The sequence below is a fragment of the Erithacus rubecula genome (genome assembly GCF_903797595.1).
Source record: "Erithacus rubecula genome assembly, chromosome: 15".
Lineage (NCBI taxonomy): Eukaryota > Metazoa > Chordata > Aves > Passeriformes > Muscicapidae > Erithacus > Erithacus rubecula.
In genome coordinates this window covers 17,684,133-17,699,668 of record NC_136667.1, presented here as the reverse complement: position 1 = coordinate 17,699,668, position 15,536 = coordinate 17,684,133, and the positions used below count along the sequence as shown (strand labels likewise).

The following is a 15,536-nucleotide window of genomic DNA, read 5'->3' as shown; positions in this document are numbered from 1 at the left end:
TATTAGGAGCCTTCTAAAACACAGTATCTGTTCAGAGGGAGGAAGTTAATCACTGCTCAGGTTCAGGATTATGTAAGCAAAGCTGTCTGAGAGATGAACTGACTTGAAATGTGCTCTCCAAACTGCACTCCCTCCCCTGATAATCCTGGTAGGAGGAGAAAAGAGAGAGGAGAGCATGAAAAGATAGAGCAGAGCAACTTCCTTTTTTCCCTCTTTCTTTCCTTCCACTGCAATGAAAATCAATGAATATTCTATTGGAGCTGAAAGAGCTGCTTGAAAGGCAAACAAGATGGGAGAGAACAGCACAGGTTCCAGCTAAAAATATTCAAAATGCTAAATAAAAAATGTCAGGAGAAGGAATGATAAGAAAAACAAGCCAGGCCTCTGCTCCCAGAATGTTAAGTTGGTAGGGAAAAAAAAAAACCCCAAACTGGCAACTTTCAAGTCCAGCAACAAAGCAAAACTTTGGAGCATCCTTCAAAACTCAGGGCTTGGAACTCAGAAAGAGGAGAGACTTTTAATCATATCTGAAAGCTTCTCCAGGGCTCTGTATTTTATGGGATATGTGCTTTATTATAAGGCAGATTGGTAATTTCAGCAGCCTCACTCTTTCTGCTCAGCTGTAGCTTCTGCAGAACTTTTTGCAGTGGGAGCCCCTGGCCAAATTCCAGGTGGAATTTGCAGAAATTGCAGTGCCCACTTGTTCTGCTTTAACTCCTGGCCCTCCCAAATCCCACCCAGCTCATCCTGGTTTGAGGAAGCATCTCAGCAACAGCATGGCACTGAATCATCTCTCACATTTAGGGCAAACCTGTCCCTGGTAACACTGATAAGAGATTCCTCATAACTCTCAGCTACTTGAAAATCCTGACCTAACAGGCAGCAGAATAATTCCAGATCATTGTGGTTATCCATGAGCTTTCATTCAGGTCCTTAAAATTTACAAAATCCAAACAAAATCTTCCAGTCCCAATTTACTTGCAGGCAGCTACTGCAGGCTAGGCTATGGCTTTCCACTCAGTTTTTCTTGTTTTTAAAAGGATTCAGTTCACCACTTCAGGAAAATGGATTTACTTTTTTTTTCTGGAGTAAAAAAATGCTAAAAATATAGCAAGAAACGTCTTACTCTTTCATGGCTATGTTGGAGTCATGACTCAGAGTATTTCTCTGCTAAATATAACAGCCTCAAGGACTTGAACATCATTAGAGCAGCTAATCCATCAGTGATCAAGTAAATATCCAGCATCCACATGAGATGAAAATAAATATTGGCACAGTTGGAATAAGAGAGAGTTGAGGATTCTGTTCAGTGGGGACGAGGTGCTGATCCTGAGGGATGGGAATTGGTTTCTTTATTCCCTGCAATTAATATTTTCCAGCCTAGAGTGTGGAGAGGGAAGAGCTCACAAACACATTTATTGACTTGGATGGAAACAGCTCCTGATTAAACTCTCTCAGTCCATTAACTCCTTCTATTTATAAGCTTTCAATTCATTATTTGGGGATGGGATGATTTTACAATGCTGAGGGCTGGACAGTGAAAGGAACTTTCTTTCCCTAATTCCCAGCTCCAATGCCTCTTTAAACCTGCTGGAAATTTGACCCCCAAGCAGCAACCAGGCAGCCAAATATCTTCTCAGCTTGGGATTTCATTCCAAACACCTTTTCCCTTCCTCCTAGACGTGCCCTCTGGGTTGCAAGCACCCTCCCACGTCACAGCCATCGTGGGGAACGATGTGCAGCTCACCTGCAGAGCCTCCAGGTACATCTACACCCACCTGGCCTGGTACTACCCCTCCTCAGAGCCAGCTCCCAGCCACTCTGTGCTCAGGAAAATTGACAAATACTCCATCTCTGTGAGCCTGCTCCTCCCCAATGTCACGAGGGAGCAGAGTGGGCTCTACAAGTGCCGAGCCCAGAACCAGCACAACAGCACGGACACGCTGGAGCAGCACAGCCAGCTACTGGTCAGAGGTAAGGGACAGGGGACAGGCCACTTGTGTCCTGCTCTGGGGTGCTTTTCTTATTCACTCTGTGTGGGTTGACAGCCTGATGTGGAGGACACTCACCCAGCTGCTGCTGGGTTTGGGTAAAATGTCTGAAATCTCATATGGGTGCAGGTTTGGAGTGGACTGAGGAGAAAAAGCATCACCCACCATTTTCTGACAGCACAGCTGTAACTTGGGATGGTCACCCCAGATCTGTATGACTTTGATACCCACTCTCAGCTGCCAGCATGAGAGACCTGAAAAGATTTGGACCCAGCAGATTCCAAGTGTAAAATCAAGTTACATGTGCCATTTATTCTGAGTAAGAGAGATGCACTTTGTTATAACAATGATTTCCTTACTTAGACCCAAGCCCCCAACTCTTTTATTTCACTAAGATCCTCCAGCCTGGTTCTGCTGGCTGTGGGAACACAAAGGGCAGGACACTTCTGGCAGTAGGAAGTCACTGAAAATTAGTGAAGTTTCTTCTGTTCAGAGTGAAGAAGGTGGGTGATGATCTCAAAGCCTCCTCAGAAGAAAAGGGGCTGGCATGGGGAATGGATAGATTTTTATTATTATTATTATTATTAGCCACCTTCCAATGGTGAAGCACACAACTGGAGTAGAAGTGAGATGCAGCAGCAAGTGAGGGAGCAGGAGTTTGAGATCTTTAGAGCTGAATTAGGGATTTTCACAGTGACTGCTCTGGCTCAGAAGGCTCTGCAGGGTCTCACTCAGGTTCTGGGCACTGATGATGGTTTGGCAGCTCCCCACAGCACCAAGGCCACCTGTGAGCATCACCTGCTGTGAGGCACCAGCCCTGCTCTGCTCTCTGCATTCAGGCACTTCCCTTTCCTCTCCCCTGGCAGATATTTCAGCTCAGTCAGTCAGATTTCCACCTACACACACACCTACACAGCGTGGCTATGGGAAAAACACAGCTAGACTGGGAATGCATCTGTGGAGAATTGGAATCAGGATCACGTTCTTGTGAGGATGACTGGGATCTGTTATTTGTCTGGCACATGTCAGGCAAGTCTTGTGGAGAACACACATGGAAATGCCTCTTCAAACCAGCTTTCCTTCCCTTATTCAAACATTTTATATGTCCTAATGCCCCTCATATTCTCCTCACTGCAAGTTTGGGGTATATTTTATACTGTGCTTATGATTTTGTTATTACTTTATTGTGCTGTCCTGCACCTTGTATAAATGAATATAAAGTGGGCATTACCATGGTTGTAGTAAAGAGAAAACTGCCCTCCTGATGGAGGATAAAAAACCTTTAGAACTGTTTCCTCCTCTCTCCTTTTTGTCTTCAACTCTGCATGTGCACCATCCACTCCCCATCCTTTGCTTTCTTCAGAGGATGAGGAGTCAGAGCTGCAGCCTAGCCTAAGCTTAGGCAGTGTGAAAATAAACCAAATAAACTTTTGATGGGCTGATCAACCAAACCTTTGCTATATCCAGCCCAGAGAGGGGAGGGCCCCCCAAACCTGACTGGGGCGCTTTCCCTTTGTGGTGCAGCAAAGGCGGCGCCGTTGGTGACCCAGAACCTGACGGACCTGGAGGTGAACATCAGTGGCAAGATCCTGCTGGAGTGCAAGGTCAGTGGGACACCAGAGCCACAGGTCACCTGGAGGAAGAATGGCTACCCCATCTCAGCAGCTTCAGGTGAGCTCCTGCTGCTCAGAATTGTTTGGGATGTGGGAAAATGGGCTGGCAGGGTCTCCCTGACACATCTGTGCCCATCACTGGGGGCACACACACAAACCCAAGGATGCCACAGCACTGCAGGGAGCTCCAGCTTGGGCTCTGTCCTGGTTTGGAGAACAGGTGTCTGCCAATAAAGGCAGGAGCTTCTCTTTGAAATGGAGAATGTAAACCCCCTCCCTCGAAATTATTATTACAATTTTGAAATTAAGGGGCTCTCAGGAAAAGATATGGGAATTGCGAATAACAGTTCTTTACTAGGAAAATTAAAATAGAAATGCAGTATTACAAAGAACAATCCCAAACCCTGCCAGAGTCAGAATCCAAGCTGACACCCGTCAGTCAGTCAGGGTGGTGGCAGCAGTCCCATTCCATGGTGGCTGCATCCTCCTGCAGTGGCAGATGTGGTTCAGCTGGAGCAGTGCTCCTGGAGACGGTGCAGTTTCCTCTGAAGGTGCAGGGATGATGTGGAAGGGTCTGGTTTTCCTCTGGAATCCAGTGGAGAGAAGGTGCCTTGGTGTCCAAAATCTGAGTTTTTCTCTGGGTAGGAAAGGCTTGGCTGCTGCCCTGGCTGGAGCATCTCCCAGTGGGATGATGGAATTTTATCAGTCATGCCCTGGGACTCAGTGGCCATGAACAGGAGATATCTCCTGGAGGGAGGATGGGCTGTGGGAAGATAAAGATGATTGCCCAGCTGGTTTAAAGATGGCCCATTAGCAGAAAATATGTGCCAGGAGATCAGGGCACTGCCACACCCGGCTGCAACAGATGGTGACAGAATCCACATTTCTGGCCACATCAACCCAACACAGGCTTTGAGGTCAGAGGAGGCTCCTGTGTGCAGAGCCAGCCCAGCACACATTATCACAGCACTGGAAATCAGAGCTGCGGCTTGTGTGAGAGCAGAGTTTGGCACAAAACTGAACTCTGGGGTGCACCTGTGTCAGGTGGGTCTGGCACCACAGGCCTGAGCTCTCAGCTGTCCTGCAGCAAAGTCACCTGGCAGAGGTGTTCAGGGCACCCCATGGGTATGAAATGTCCTTTATTCCCCAGATGGGAATGTGCTCTCAGCTCTGTGGGACAGAGCCACCACAGGCTGGGAGCCTCACCTGAGCCCAGGTGCCTTCCCAGCTCTGTGCAACAGGATCCTGGGATGTGCTGGGTTGGAGAGGGGTCACAGGATCATCAATCCAGCCCCTGGCCCTGCACAGACCTCCCAACAATCCCACCCTGGGCATCCCTGGGAGCTCCTGCAGCTGTGGCAGCCTCAGGGCTGTGCCCATTCCCTGGGGAGCCTGGGCAGTGCCAGCACCCTCTGGGGAAGAACCTTTCCCTAAAATCCAACCTAACCCTGTCCTGTGCCAGCTCCAGCCATTCCCTGGGTGCTGTCCCTGTCACAGGGAGCAGAGATTGGAGGATGTCAGAGGCCTCACTGAGATCTCCCCTCTGTGAACAAACCCAGTGCCCTCTGCTGCTCCTCCAGACCCATCCCCATCCTCGTGGCCTCCTTTGGATGTTCTCCAGTGTTCTAAAGTCTTTTTTTAATATTCTGATGCTCAAAACTTCACTGGAGGTGAGGCTGTCCCAGTGCAGAGCTGAGTCCTCCCATAAATGATGGAGAATCCCATGTCAGCAGCTGGTCCTGTGACTTTAATTTTGCAACTTGGCCTAGGTAGGAAATCTAGGATCATCCATAATTCAGATCAGAATGTTCTGAGAGAAACTCTTTATAGCTCCTGAAATTTTATAAATAATTCTAGAGGGACAAGCATGTAACTCATCCAACCAATGGAAACATAAATAAAATATTTGGAAGAAACACCTCAGGGTAAATATTTCAGCACAGTGCATGGCAAGTTGTGTGCAGTACTCTTGTTAACAACAACAGGATTACAGGCAGAACACCCAGAAATTCAAAATGTCCTTTCCTTTTGGATTCCAAGCCTGACCTGTTTGCCTATTTCTACCCCAATCATCCCCTCAGGGAAACAGAAGAACTCTCAGTGCAGTATCACAAATCAGGAAATATGAAATTGGGAAAATAAAATGTTGAAAAGTCTCTTGTAGGTCACATCTAGGCAACCTCTCTATTCCCACTCCACCTCACTGCCTGTGAATCCAGGATTGCTTCACACCATTATTTTTCCAAGAAATGCCTAACTTGAGTTCCATGTTCCTCAAGTCGCATCCCTTCCCACACCTTCAATAATTCCACTGATTTCCCATTTTTCTTAGTGTAATCTTCCTGCTATCAGACACCAATCCTGCATCCCTTTGCTAACTTCTGGATTTATTTCAAGGTTCTACCACCTCTAAATCAACAGACACATTTGCTGTTGTTTAAATGACACCAAATAATTTATCCAGATGTTGAAGAGAAAGAAAAAAAAAAAAAAACTCAGGGAAAGTTTACCAGACCAGGAGGAGCACAGAATTAAAATGTGTCCTAACACCAAAGCCTGCCTGAATGGGAGCTGACCTTCCCTCCTGACTCCCGAAAGCTTTTTTGGCAGGCAGGTTATTGTCCCAACATTGACCAAAATGCCTTCAAACAGGGATTTCCATGGAAAACAACACCCTGGTGATTGAGAGAGTGAAGAAGGATGATGAGGGACTCTATGAGTGCCATGCCTCCAATGACTTGGGCCAGGTCAGCACATCAGCCTTCATCAAAATCCAAGGTGAGCCCAGGCTGAGGGGATGCACAATTCCAGGGATTTCAGGGGGTTTGGACATGTTTCCAAAGTGGTTGTGCATTCCCCTGCAGGTTCTGAGGAGAAATCCAACATTGAGGTGATCATCCTGGTGTGCACAGGGCTGGCTGCCACTCTCTTCTGGCTGCTCCTGACCCTCTTCATTCGCAAGCTGAGGAAGGTGAGAGGGCTCCTGTCCTGCACAGAGCTGGGATCTGCCCCAGCTCAGGGTGGCAGCAGAGTTTAAGGACAAAGGGTTGGGGCAGATGGTGAAAAAATTGGGAAAAATTTCCCTGTAAAATTCAGTCCGTGGTTTGTGTTGACTTCTCCAGAGAACCCTTGCACTTGTGAGGTTTCCATCCATTTCTCTGGAACCATAAAATTGGGCTACTCCCTCTTTATGAGTCAAACTGAGTGAGAATAACACAAAATACCCTAAATCCTCTAAAATGAGGGCTTGATTTCAGCACTTGGCTCTAAAAGATATTAAAGAAAGATCCCAGGCTGTCTGCTCTAGAAATGAGCTCAAACCACACAGCTGGTTTGATCTCCTTGCTCTTTTTTCACCTTCCTTTTGTGACTCAGAAAGTAAACTTGCAGTAAAGTTTCAAGGAATTTAGGTCTGTTTTCCTGAAACAAGCAGCAAACAGAAAAGCAAGCACAGCTCTCTGCTCTGCCCTCACCAAACTGCAGTCCCAGAGCTGATCTCCAATATTTGAGTAAAATTTCCCCTCCTCTTGCAAACACAGGGATTAAATTCACATTTTTATCCTTGACCTCCGCTTAACAGAGCTGTGAACAACACTGAATTTCCCCTTACACTTCACACTTGTGCAAGTCTGCTCACAGAACCCACCCAACCACAATTTCTCACTTTGGCAGCATCACAAATAGCAGTTTCCATCAATTTTAAATGGCAACAAGTTGCAGCCACAAAGTGGAGAACTGGGAGAATCAACACTGCAGAACAAAACACTGTGACAATGCCAAAATATGCAGCAGGAAGTGCAGCTCCCATGGAAAAACAGTGATTTCCTTTGGATCCAGGTAGATTTTGAGAATCAGAGCCACGACTGGCAGCCACACACAAAACTGTGTCTCAGTTGTAGAACAGGAGCAGGAAGCTGCAGTGATGCATTCCTGGCTCAGAATAAATTTGCCTGGAAGGCAGGGAACTCCCTCCCTTTGGAATTACAGCCTGAATCCCCTGAATAATTTCTGTTTCTAGCCTGATGCCACAGATATTAAAACAGGATACCTGTCAATCATCATGGACCCCGAGGAGATGCCCCTGGACGAGCAGTGTGACCGCCTGCCCTACGACAGCAGCAAGTGGGAGTTCCCCAGGGACAGGCTGCGCCTGGGTGAGCTCTGGGGTCACTGTGGGGGGAAGGATGATCCCAAATGCTCCCCAGATTGCTTCCTGCAGTGGCAGGGGAGCTGTTGGATAGCCCAGCAAGAGCCTGTTGCAGTGCCACCCTTGGATCTGTGGTCACAGAGTTCAGGGTCAGCCTGGATGAAGGGAATGAGGCATTTTGGAAAGACTCTGTTAAAAGCTGCCACCTTTTTGCTTGGAAAAGGGAAGCCAAACCCTCAACAGTACCAGGGGCTGGTACTGTCCCTGCCAAAAGTGTGATTTCATTCCCATGGAGGAAAAAGGAAAGTGAATTTTCTTTTGAAGAAAGGTATCAATTCATCAAATAATCACTTCCTTATTGGCCATCAGAACTCAGCTTTGAGCTGTAAAAAGCTCTCCTGGAAAAATGAGCCACATTTCACTGAACAGCTCAGTTCACTGGCTGATGGAGTGAGAAAATGCAAAAAGCTGGCTGTGTTTGTACCGCGAAACTGTAACATCTGTGTGCACTGAGGAGTGCAGGGAAAATATCTGTATTTGTGTGTGCTCTTTGTGCTGCAGCTGGAAAACCTGGAAGGAGGAGAGCACAGACAAAAACCCCAAAATCTGAGGTGGTGGTGGTACAGAGTCAAACTCAGTATCAGTATCTATTCCATGGGATAGCCCAAAATTGGAACTGGCAGAACCAAAAAGCCAGACCCTGGCTCAGAGCCCTCAGAGCACCCCAGGTAACACAGACAGGAAAATCCAAACGAAAGGGGAAATAAAGAAAAGCTACCATCCTAAATTCCATTTAGTGCAGCTTTTCCATCAAATCCATGCCAACAACATTGGGGTTAAAGGGCTGTGACTCCCTGAGTGCCCTGCTGGCTCTCTCCACGACTCAGGAGTGTCACAATGAACCCAAGCTCTGCCCAGGTTTGTCCCCTCGGTATCACCCTCGGTGAGTGCAGTGATGTCCCCTGCCCTCTTCTCTCCCCTGCTCTGTTGCATCCAGGCCATATGGATGGAAATCCCTGCCTATCCATATGTCAGGATGTGCTGCAGGCTGCTGTGGTGTGTCTGTCCTGCACAGCTGAGGTTGCATGTCCCCTCCTGCCTGGTGCAGCCTGGGCTCACTCTCGACTCTTGCTTCTCTAGGTAAAACTCTGGGTCATGGTGCTTTTGGGAAGGTGGTGGAGGCGTCTGCTTTTGGCATTGATAAATCTTCAACCTGCAAAACAGTTGCCGTAAAAATGCTGAAAGGTACAAAAAATCCCTCTGAGATCCTCCCCAGGGCAGCGAGTGGCACTGTGCTCAGCTCCCAGACTGGTTGTGGGGCTCCAGGTGGGAATTGGCCATCCTGGAAGGATGCAAGGGGAGGAAATGACAGCAGCTCTGTGCTGTGCTGCTGATTAAGTCTTGTATTCCTTGAGGGGAAAAAAAAAAACAAAAAAACAATTTCCAGCTCTGGGGGGTGAGGAGGGGAACAGATTAGGGAGATAACTCAAAATTGGAGCTCAGCCTCCCATCACAGCAGTTTAAGGGGCTGGAAAAAAACCCCAGTGCCAGGACAGTAAATTAGAGACATCTTGCTTGCAGTTATTGAAGTGGAGGGAAGCTTTCTCTGTTGGGTGGGGGGAAGGAGAGCACCCAGAGCTGGTTCTTGCACGCTGGATTTGCACCCAGAGCGAGGGATGAATGCATCAGCCACACAATGCCTGCTTGGGACTGCTCCTGAGGGAGATTCCAAAGGCTCATCCATGCTGCCATGGCCCTCACAGCTCCATCCTGCTGCATGACACCATTAACCCCTGCAATGCCACAGGACTGGCTTCTGCCACCAGCTGCTTCTGGTGCTCTGCTACTCCCATCTCTCTGAAATCACCAAAACACTCATTTATCACCTCTCTGCACCTCCTTCTGGTCTGGTGTCCCCTCTCTATTTTCATCCTTCCCATCATCTCCTCTCCTGCTGTTGTATCTCCTGTTCCATGCCCATTTCCAGATCCCTGAAATAGAACTCCCTGATCCAGACATGTTCCCATCTCTATCAGACCGTGCTGCCCTGGACAGCCCTGGGGTTTCATTCCCTTCCATGCTGTGCTTCCCTCATGGCAGCTCTGCCCTGCCAGCACATTTCAGCAATATTTGGCAGATTCTCCATCGTTTTACACCTCCCTCCCCCAGTGGAGGCAGCTGCCCCTCCCCAACTAACGTGCCCATAATTCATCACTTTCATGAATAAAGCAGATTTTCTAGTATCAGTGGATCCACGCAGGGAATTCCAAAGGCTTTGGAGATGCCTGCATTTCTGCCATCTCCATGCAGCATGCTCAGGTCTGTTCTGGATTGAAGGCTAAAATTTAATGTGCAGAATTATCTAATACACTTCTGAGCTGGCTGTGTGTTCCATGCCAGGGGAAATCAGGAGTGATACCACCCATGGATAACTGCTGACTGAAGGAATCTTGGAATAGCTCCTTTTTTATGACACAGTTTGGAGAAAGATTATGGGCAATTCTACAAACAGATAAAATATTACACCTGTCACACCAAATGATTTGTTACATAACTGTTTCTTCATGTTTAAATCTTACATGATGCAAAGGCAAATGAAACAAGCCAAAGCCTCTCCTGTCAAAATTAATCATGGAAGTTTTGGAGAGAAGGCTGGGAAGATAAAGCAGCACCTGAACAACCTTCTGGTCTGAGGGTGCCAGTCTTAAAATAATGTCACTGGCCAGCCAGGGCCTCACACACAGGTTCACACACAAATATCAAAAAATTAATTTCTTGGGTCAATAAGATCTTAGAGGCCTGAGCTTTAGTAATGCTGTGCATTCCCTGGGATATTTTGGAACACAGCTTCCAGATCTGTGGATTCCTCATCACCTGCAGTGGGGAGTTCTGAAATATTGTAAGTTCTGCTGAAATCACAGCAGGGAGGAAGGGACAGGTTCTCTGTGCTGGGGGGGCTTTGCTGAGCTTGCAAATCTGAGTCCTGCAAGGGCTCTGTGGGATCAGGCTTGGGGGAAGGGACCATAACCCTCCATAACCCACACTGGAGAAAGGAAGAGTCACCCAAAAGATAAAGGGTTACCCTCTTCATAAAGGTCAGCAGACAATGAAACGGATGAATTATTATCTGTGTGAGAGTCTGAAAAGCCAAGATACTGCAAGGAACCTGGGTGGGTTTTGTTTCAAAGGATAAACAGGATCTTGCTGTGTCCTGTTGAAAATATCCTGTTGTGTAAAGATGATTTTTTTCCTGTTTATCTTAAGCAGAATGTGCAACTACTAACGAATGCAAGGCTCTAATGTCTGAGCTGAAGATCCTCATCCATATAGGACATCACCTGAACGTGGTCAACCTGCTGGGAGCCTGCACCAAAGCTGGAGGTGAGGAGTCCTCAGTTAATCAGGAGCAAAAAAAACCACTTTTCAGACACTCTTTGGGTGTTTGAAGTGCCTGTGGTGCAGTCAGTGCAAGTGCAGCCATTTACAGCTCTTCTTCCAGGCTGAGCCCTTGGTGCTTTCCCAGCACTTCCTTTCCTTTCAAAATTACTCATTTTCAATTTTAACTCAGAAAAATCTGGATTTTGTCATTTTCTCTCCTTGTCAGTCAAATTTCAGTCTGGCCATAATTGAAATAGATTGAGAAGGCTTTGATGGTAAATATTTCCTTTCGCTTAGTTAAAATCCCAACCTGGCCAGAGTTGAGACCTTAGACTAGGCAAAAGTTTCTACTGTATTTTAAAACAAAACTCTACTAAATTTTCAACAAAAGTGATAAGAGGTAGTTATTTTAGAAAACTGTTAACATCATAATTTTTAGCTTGACATGTTACAGGCTCAGTGCTTAGAAACTATAAAGTTACAATTCAATATTAAACAAGAAGCCTCTCCAGGCAAACCCAGCAATTTCTGCTCTGTGTACAGGAAACCTGGGACAGCCCTGGGTGCAGCAGGAGCAGGGGCTGAGCTGCATCATTCAAATCCCATAAATCTCAGGCCTATGTCACTAAAACATCCCTTCCCACATGGCCAGACAAAGCATCCCTGCCTCTTACTGTGCTTCAGCTACAGGGGAGCAGCTCTTGAGGGTGGCTCCTCATTGCTGACCTTCCAAATCTTCACAGCCACCCCCAAGGGTCAGGTTTAGGGGATCCTAGGGCAAGGGAAACCTCAGAGTGAAATAAATGAAAGGGGGAAAATCAAGAGAGGTGATGCACAGATCTTTCATCATCTGAGGGCCCAAAACCATCAGTTCCCAACAGTTGTTGTCCAGTCACAAGGGAAAATTCAGTGAGGTAGATTTGGGAGGATGCCAGGGTTGAAAACTTTCCTCCAGCAAGGTGGTTCCAGCCCCTCAGTGTCAAGGTTTGGAGGACAGGTGTCTGCCAATAAGGGCAGGAGCTTCTCTTTGAAATGGAGAATGTAAACCCCCTCCCTCCAAAATTATAATTTTGAAATTAAGGGGCTCTCAGGAAAAGATATGGGAATTAGGAATAACAGTTCTTCACTAAGAAAATTAAAATAGAAATGCAGTATTACAAAGAACAATCCCAACCCTGCCAGAGTCAGAATCCAAGCTGACACCCGTCAGTCAGTCAGGGTGGTGGCAGCAGTCCCATTCCATGGTGGCTGCATCCTCCTGCAGTGGCAGATGTGGTTCAGCTGGAGCAGTGCTCCTGGGGAAGGTGCAGTTTCCTCTGAAGGTGCAGGCATGATGTGGAAGGGTCTGGTTTTCCTCTGGAATCCAGTGGAGAGAAGGTGTTTTGGTGTCCAAAATCTGAGTTTTTCTCTGGGTAGGAAAGGCTTGTCTCCTCCCCTGGCTGGAGCATCTCCCAGTGGGATGATGGAATTTTATCAGTCATGCCCTGGGACTCACTGGCCATGAACAGGAGATATCTCTTGGAGGCAGGATGGGCTGTGGGAAGATAAAGATGATTGCCCAGCTGGTTTAAAGATCGCCCATTAACAGGAGATATCTCCCATGGAGATAAGCATCTCTGTCCCACCTGGTTTAACAGATCCACACTTTTGGTCACATCCTGTAGTGGAATATAAGACAAACACCAAGGGGCCCAGCTCTCTGCACAGGAGTGACCTCACACACACCAGTGATTCCTGAAGCTCACCCATGTGCAAAATGCTCTTAGCAGAGAATATGTGCCAGGAGATCAGGGGCACTGCCCCAGCTGGTTTAACAGATGGGGACAGAATCCACATTTCTGTCACATCCTGTATTGCAACCCAAGACACACCAGGAGCCTTTATTTTGGGAATGCTGGTGACTCTCTGTGCTCACACATCCCTGGGGAGACTCAAACCTGGCAGCAGGACCAGGGGCCAGAGGTTTTTAACCAAAGCAGCCCCAGAGTTCTGCTTGCACAGCAAGGCCTACCTCAGGACTGACCAAAGGCTTTGATTGTCCAGTTTCTGAGAAAGTTTTCCTCCCAGGAATTCCTCTATTTCCCATTCTCCAGCCTGCCCCATCCTGGGTGGAGGTGACCCTCCCTCCTGCCTGCCAGGTGCCTGGGGAGACTTCTGGGGGGCAGAGTCTGGAGCAGAGGGGTGCAGCAGGAGCTCACAGGGCACAGAGGAGCCTCGAGGCAAGCACTGCTTTGTTCCCCTCTGTGCAAGGAGCTGTGCAAGTGCAGACTAAAGAAAAACAGCCTCAAGCTCCAGAGGCAGACACAGATCCCAGCTCCTGTGAAATTCCAGGGCTCTCCCCTCCCCTGTTAGGCTTTATGTAACTGTGTATTCCTGATGGAGACTGCTGTTAAGTATGCACATACATTATTTTAACAAGGTACCAGATAACAGAATTTAACACTTTGGGAGTGTCTGATGTTCAGCAGTCAGAACTAATGCAGTGTGTGCTTTACAATGAGGGAGCAAAATATGGGGAGGCCATGTCTAAGAAGCCTTTCAAAACCCTGAATAAATCACTGAGCAGAGCTTTAAAGCTGCTCTGGAATCTGCATTTCCTCAGGGCACCCATGAGGGACATTGGATTTTGGTTTCTTCAGAGCCAAATCTCTTGAGCACTGAGCAGAGATCTGGGGTCGCCACTGGGATTTGGGGATTTGGGGTTGGTGTTTTTGCAGGCTCTGCAAGGTTTCCAGGCTTGTGGCAGCTGCAGGCAGAGGGACTGGGGGTCCTGGGAGTCCTGGGGGTTCTGGGGAGCCCAAGGTGTGCACTGAGGGTGGGTGCAGATCCTGCAGGAACCCTTAGGAACAGCACGGGCTTGGCTCTGCCTGCAGGAATTCAGCATCTCCCTCCTGTGGGACCCAAAATGAGCTCCTGCTCCTGTCTCACTGTCCCAGGCTCACTGCTCCCTCCTGCTGCTCTCCTGAGGATGCAGGAATACCAGCAGGAATTCCAGCAGGAATTCTGCTGAGCTCCTTCCCCAAGGCCAAGTGCAGCTCTCAGCACTTCCCCTTTGAAATGCAAACTTCTCAGTCTGCACCACAAACCCTCTCCAGAGAAAAAGGGTCTGGACATGAAAGTCTCCTGTTTGGGTTTGATAATATTCCATGTTTACCCACATCCCACTCCCATGAATTCACTTTCTCTTACATTTGATGATTACAGTTAAAAAAGGTTCATAATGCAGCTTTTTCCTTCCCTGATATCTCACACTGCAATATAAAACCATTTCAAGCAGCTCTTAAAAACCTGCATAATTGTAAAAAAGCAGCACTGAATCTACAGTGGTTTGTAGAGGAATGAGGAAGAAACTTTCAGAAACTTCAGACTGAATATTTTTGCAGCTTTTCATTTAGATCTGTCTGTGGCCCTGCATACTTTGATTTCCTCTAGTGGCATCAGCTCCACCCAAAACAAACAATTGTGAAGCCAGCAGAGAAAATGAAAACTGCTCCATGTACAGAGCAAACCAACCTTAACAGCATCTGGGATTGTGTTGATCATCCTGAATTTTTTTGTTTATAAATTAGGAATAAATACTGATTGTTACCATCCAAGAATGTGTTCCCTTCTCTTCACATCCCTACTGGTTGTGTCACCCCTGAGTTTCCTCATTTCTTCATCTGTATAATAGAAATGCCACTTATTTTGAAGAGGATTTGGTAGGATAAATTGGAATTACGTGCTTTGCAGTGCTTCAAAACTCATTTGACTTTCACTGTCTTTTTTAGGTCCTTTAATGGTCATAGTGGAATACTGCAAATATGGAAATCTGTCCAACTACCTCAGAGGGAAACGAGGAGATTTCATTGCATACAAGGTAAGAAAATTAGATTTTTCTCAGTCATGAGGCAGGGAATCAGCAACCACTGACAAAAGCTGGATTTGTTCTGCATTGGCACCAAGCAGTTGGGTATTTCTGTGGGCACTTCATTTTCTCTCCACATTTCAGTTTGTGCAAGCAAGAAGAGGGATTGTTTTTTCACTTCTGTCCTATTCTAGCATCTCCTAAAGAATTATTTGCAAGTACCCAAACACTCCAGAGCACTTGAAATAGAAGGGATTACTTGTGAGATACTTCCCAGTACAAGGGAAAAAAAAGAGTAGTGTAGTATAATAAAATAGTAGTGAAAATCTGGCATTAACTGAACTAGGAGAAAGTGAACCCTCCCAAAATACAAATCGGGTTTGAGGATTTTTGTTTCAAACCCCAAGTGAAAGCAGCTCATCCTTCCCCCATCTGCTCATCGCATCCTCTGTCCCTTCCCCTGTGCCAGCCCTGAAATTTGTTCTGTACCAACAGCCTGGATCCTGCATATTCTGCCTCAGAACAATGGTTTGGTTCCCAAGCAGCTCCCTGCATCCACA

General features: G+C 47.1%; 1 protein-coding gene across 3 annotated transcripts in view; it reads left to right on the top strand.

Annotated features, from left to right (window-relative positions):
* LOC306808398 (vascular endothelial growth factor receptor kdr-like) overlaps nucleotides 1–15,536 on the top strand; it is a 127,559-nt gene that overhangs the window by 89,313 nt on the left and 22,710 nt on the right. For 2 of the 3 annotated variants that reach the window (XM_079318966.1, XM_079318968.1), the window contains exons 13-20: nucleotides 1,681–1,974; nucleotides 3,516–3,662; nucleotides 6,257–6,382; nucleotides 6,469–6,575; nucleotides 7,623–7,758; nucleotides 8,892–8,996; nucleotides 11,016–11,132; nucleotides 14,900–14,988. In XM_079318966.1, coding sequence (XP_079175092.1) covers nucleotides 1,681–1,974; nucleotides 3,516–3,662; nucleotides 6,257–6,382; nucleotides 6,469–6,575; nucleotides 7,623–7,758; nucleotides 8,892–8,996; nucleotides 11,016–11,132; nucleotides 14,900–14,988 — 1,121 coding nt within the window. The remainder of the gene's footprint in view (nucleotides 1–1,680; nucleotides 1,975–3,515; nucleotides 3,663–6,256; nucleotides 6,383–6,468; nucleotides 6,576–7,622; nucleotides 7,759–8,891; nucleotides 8,997–11,015; nucleotides 11,133–14,899; nucleotides 14,989–15,536) is intronic. The other variant, XM_079318967.1, reaches the window with a different exon arrangement.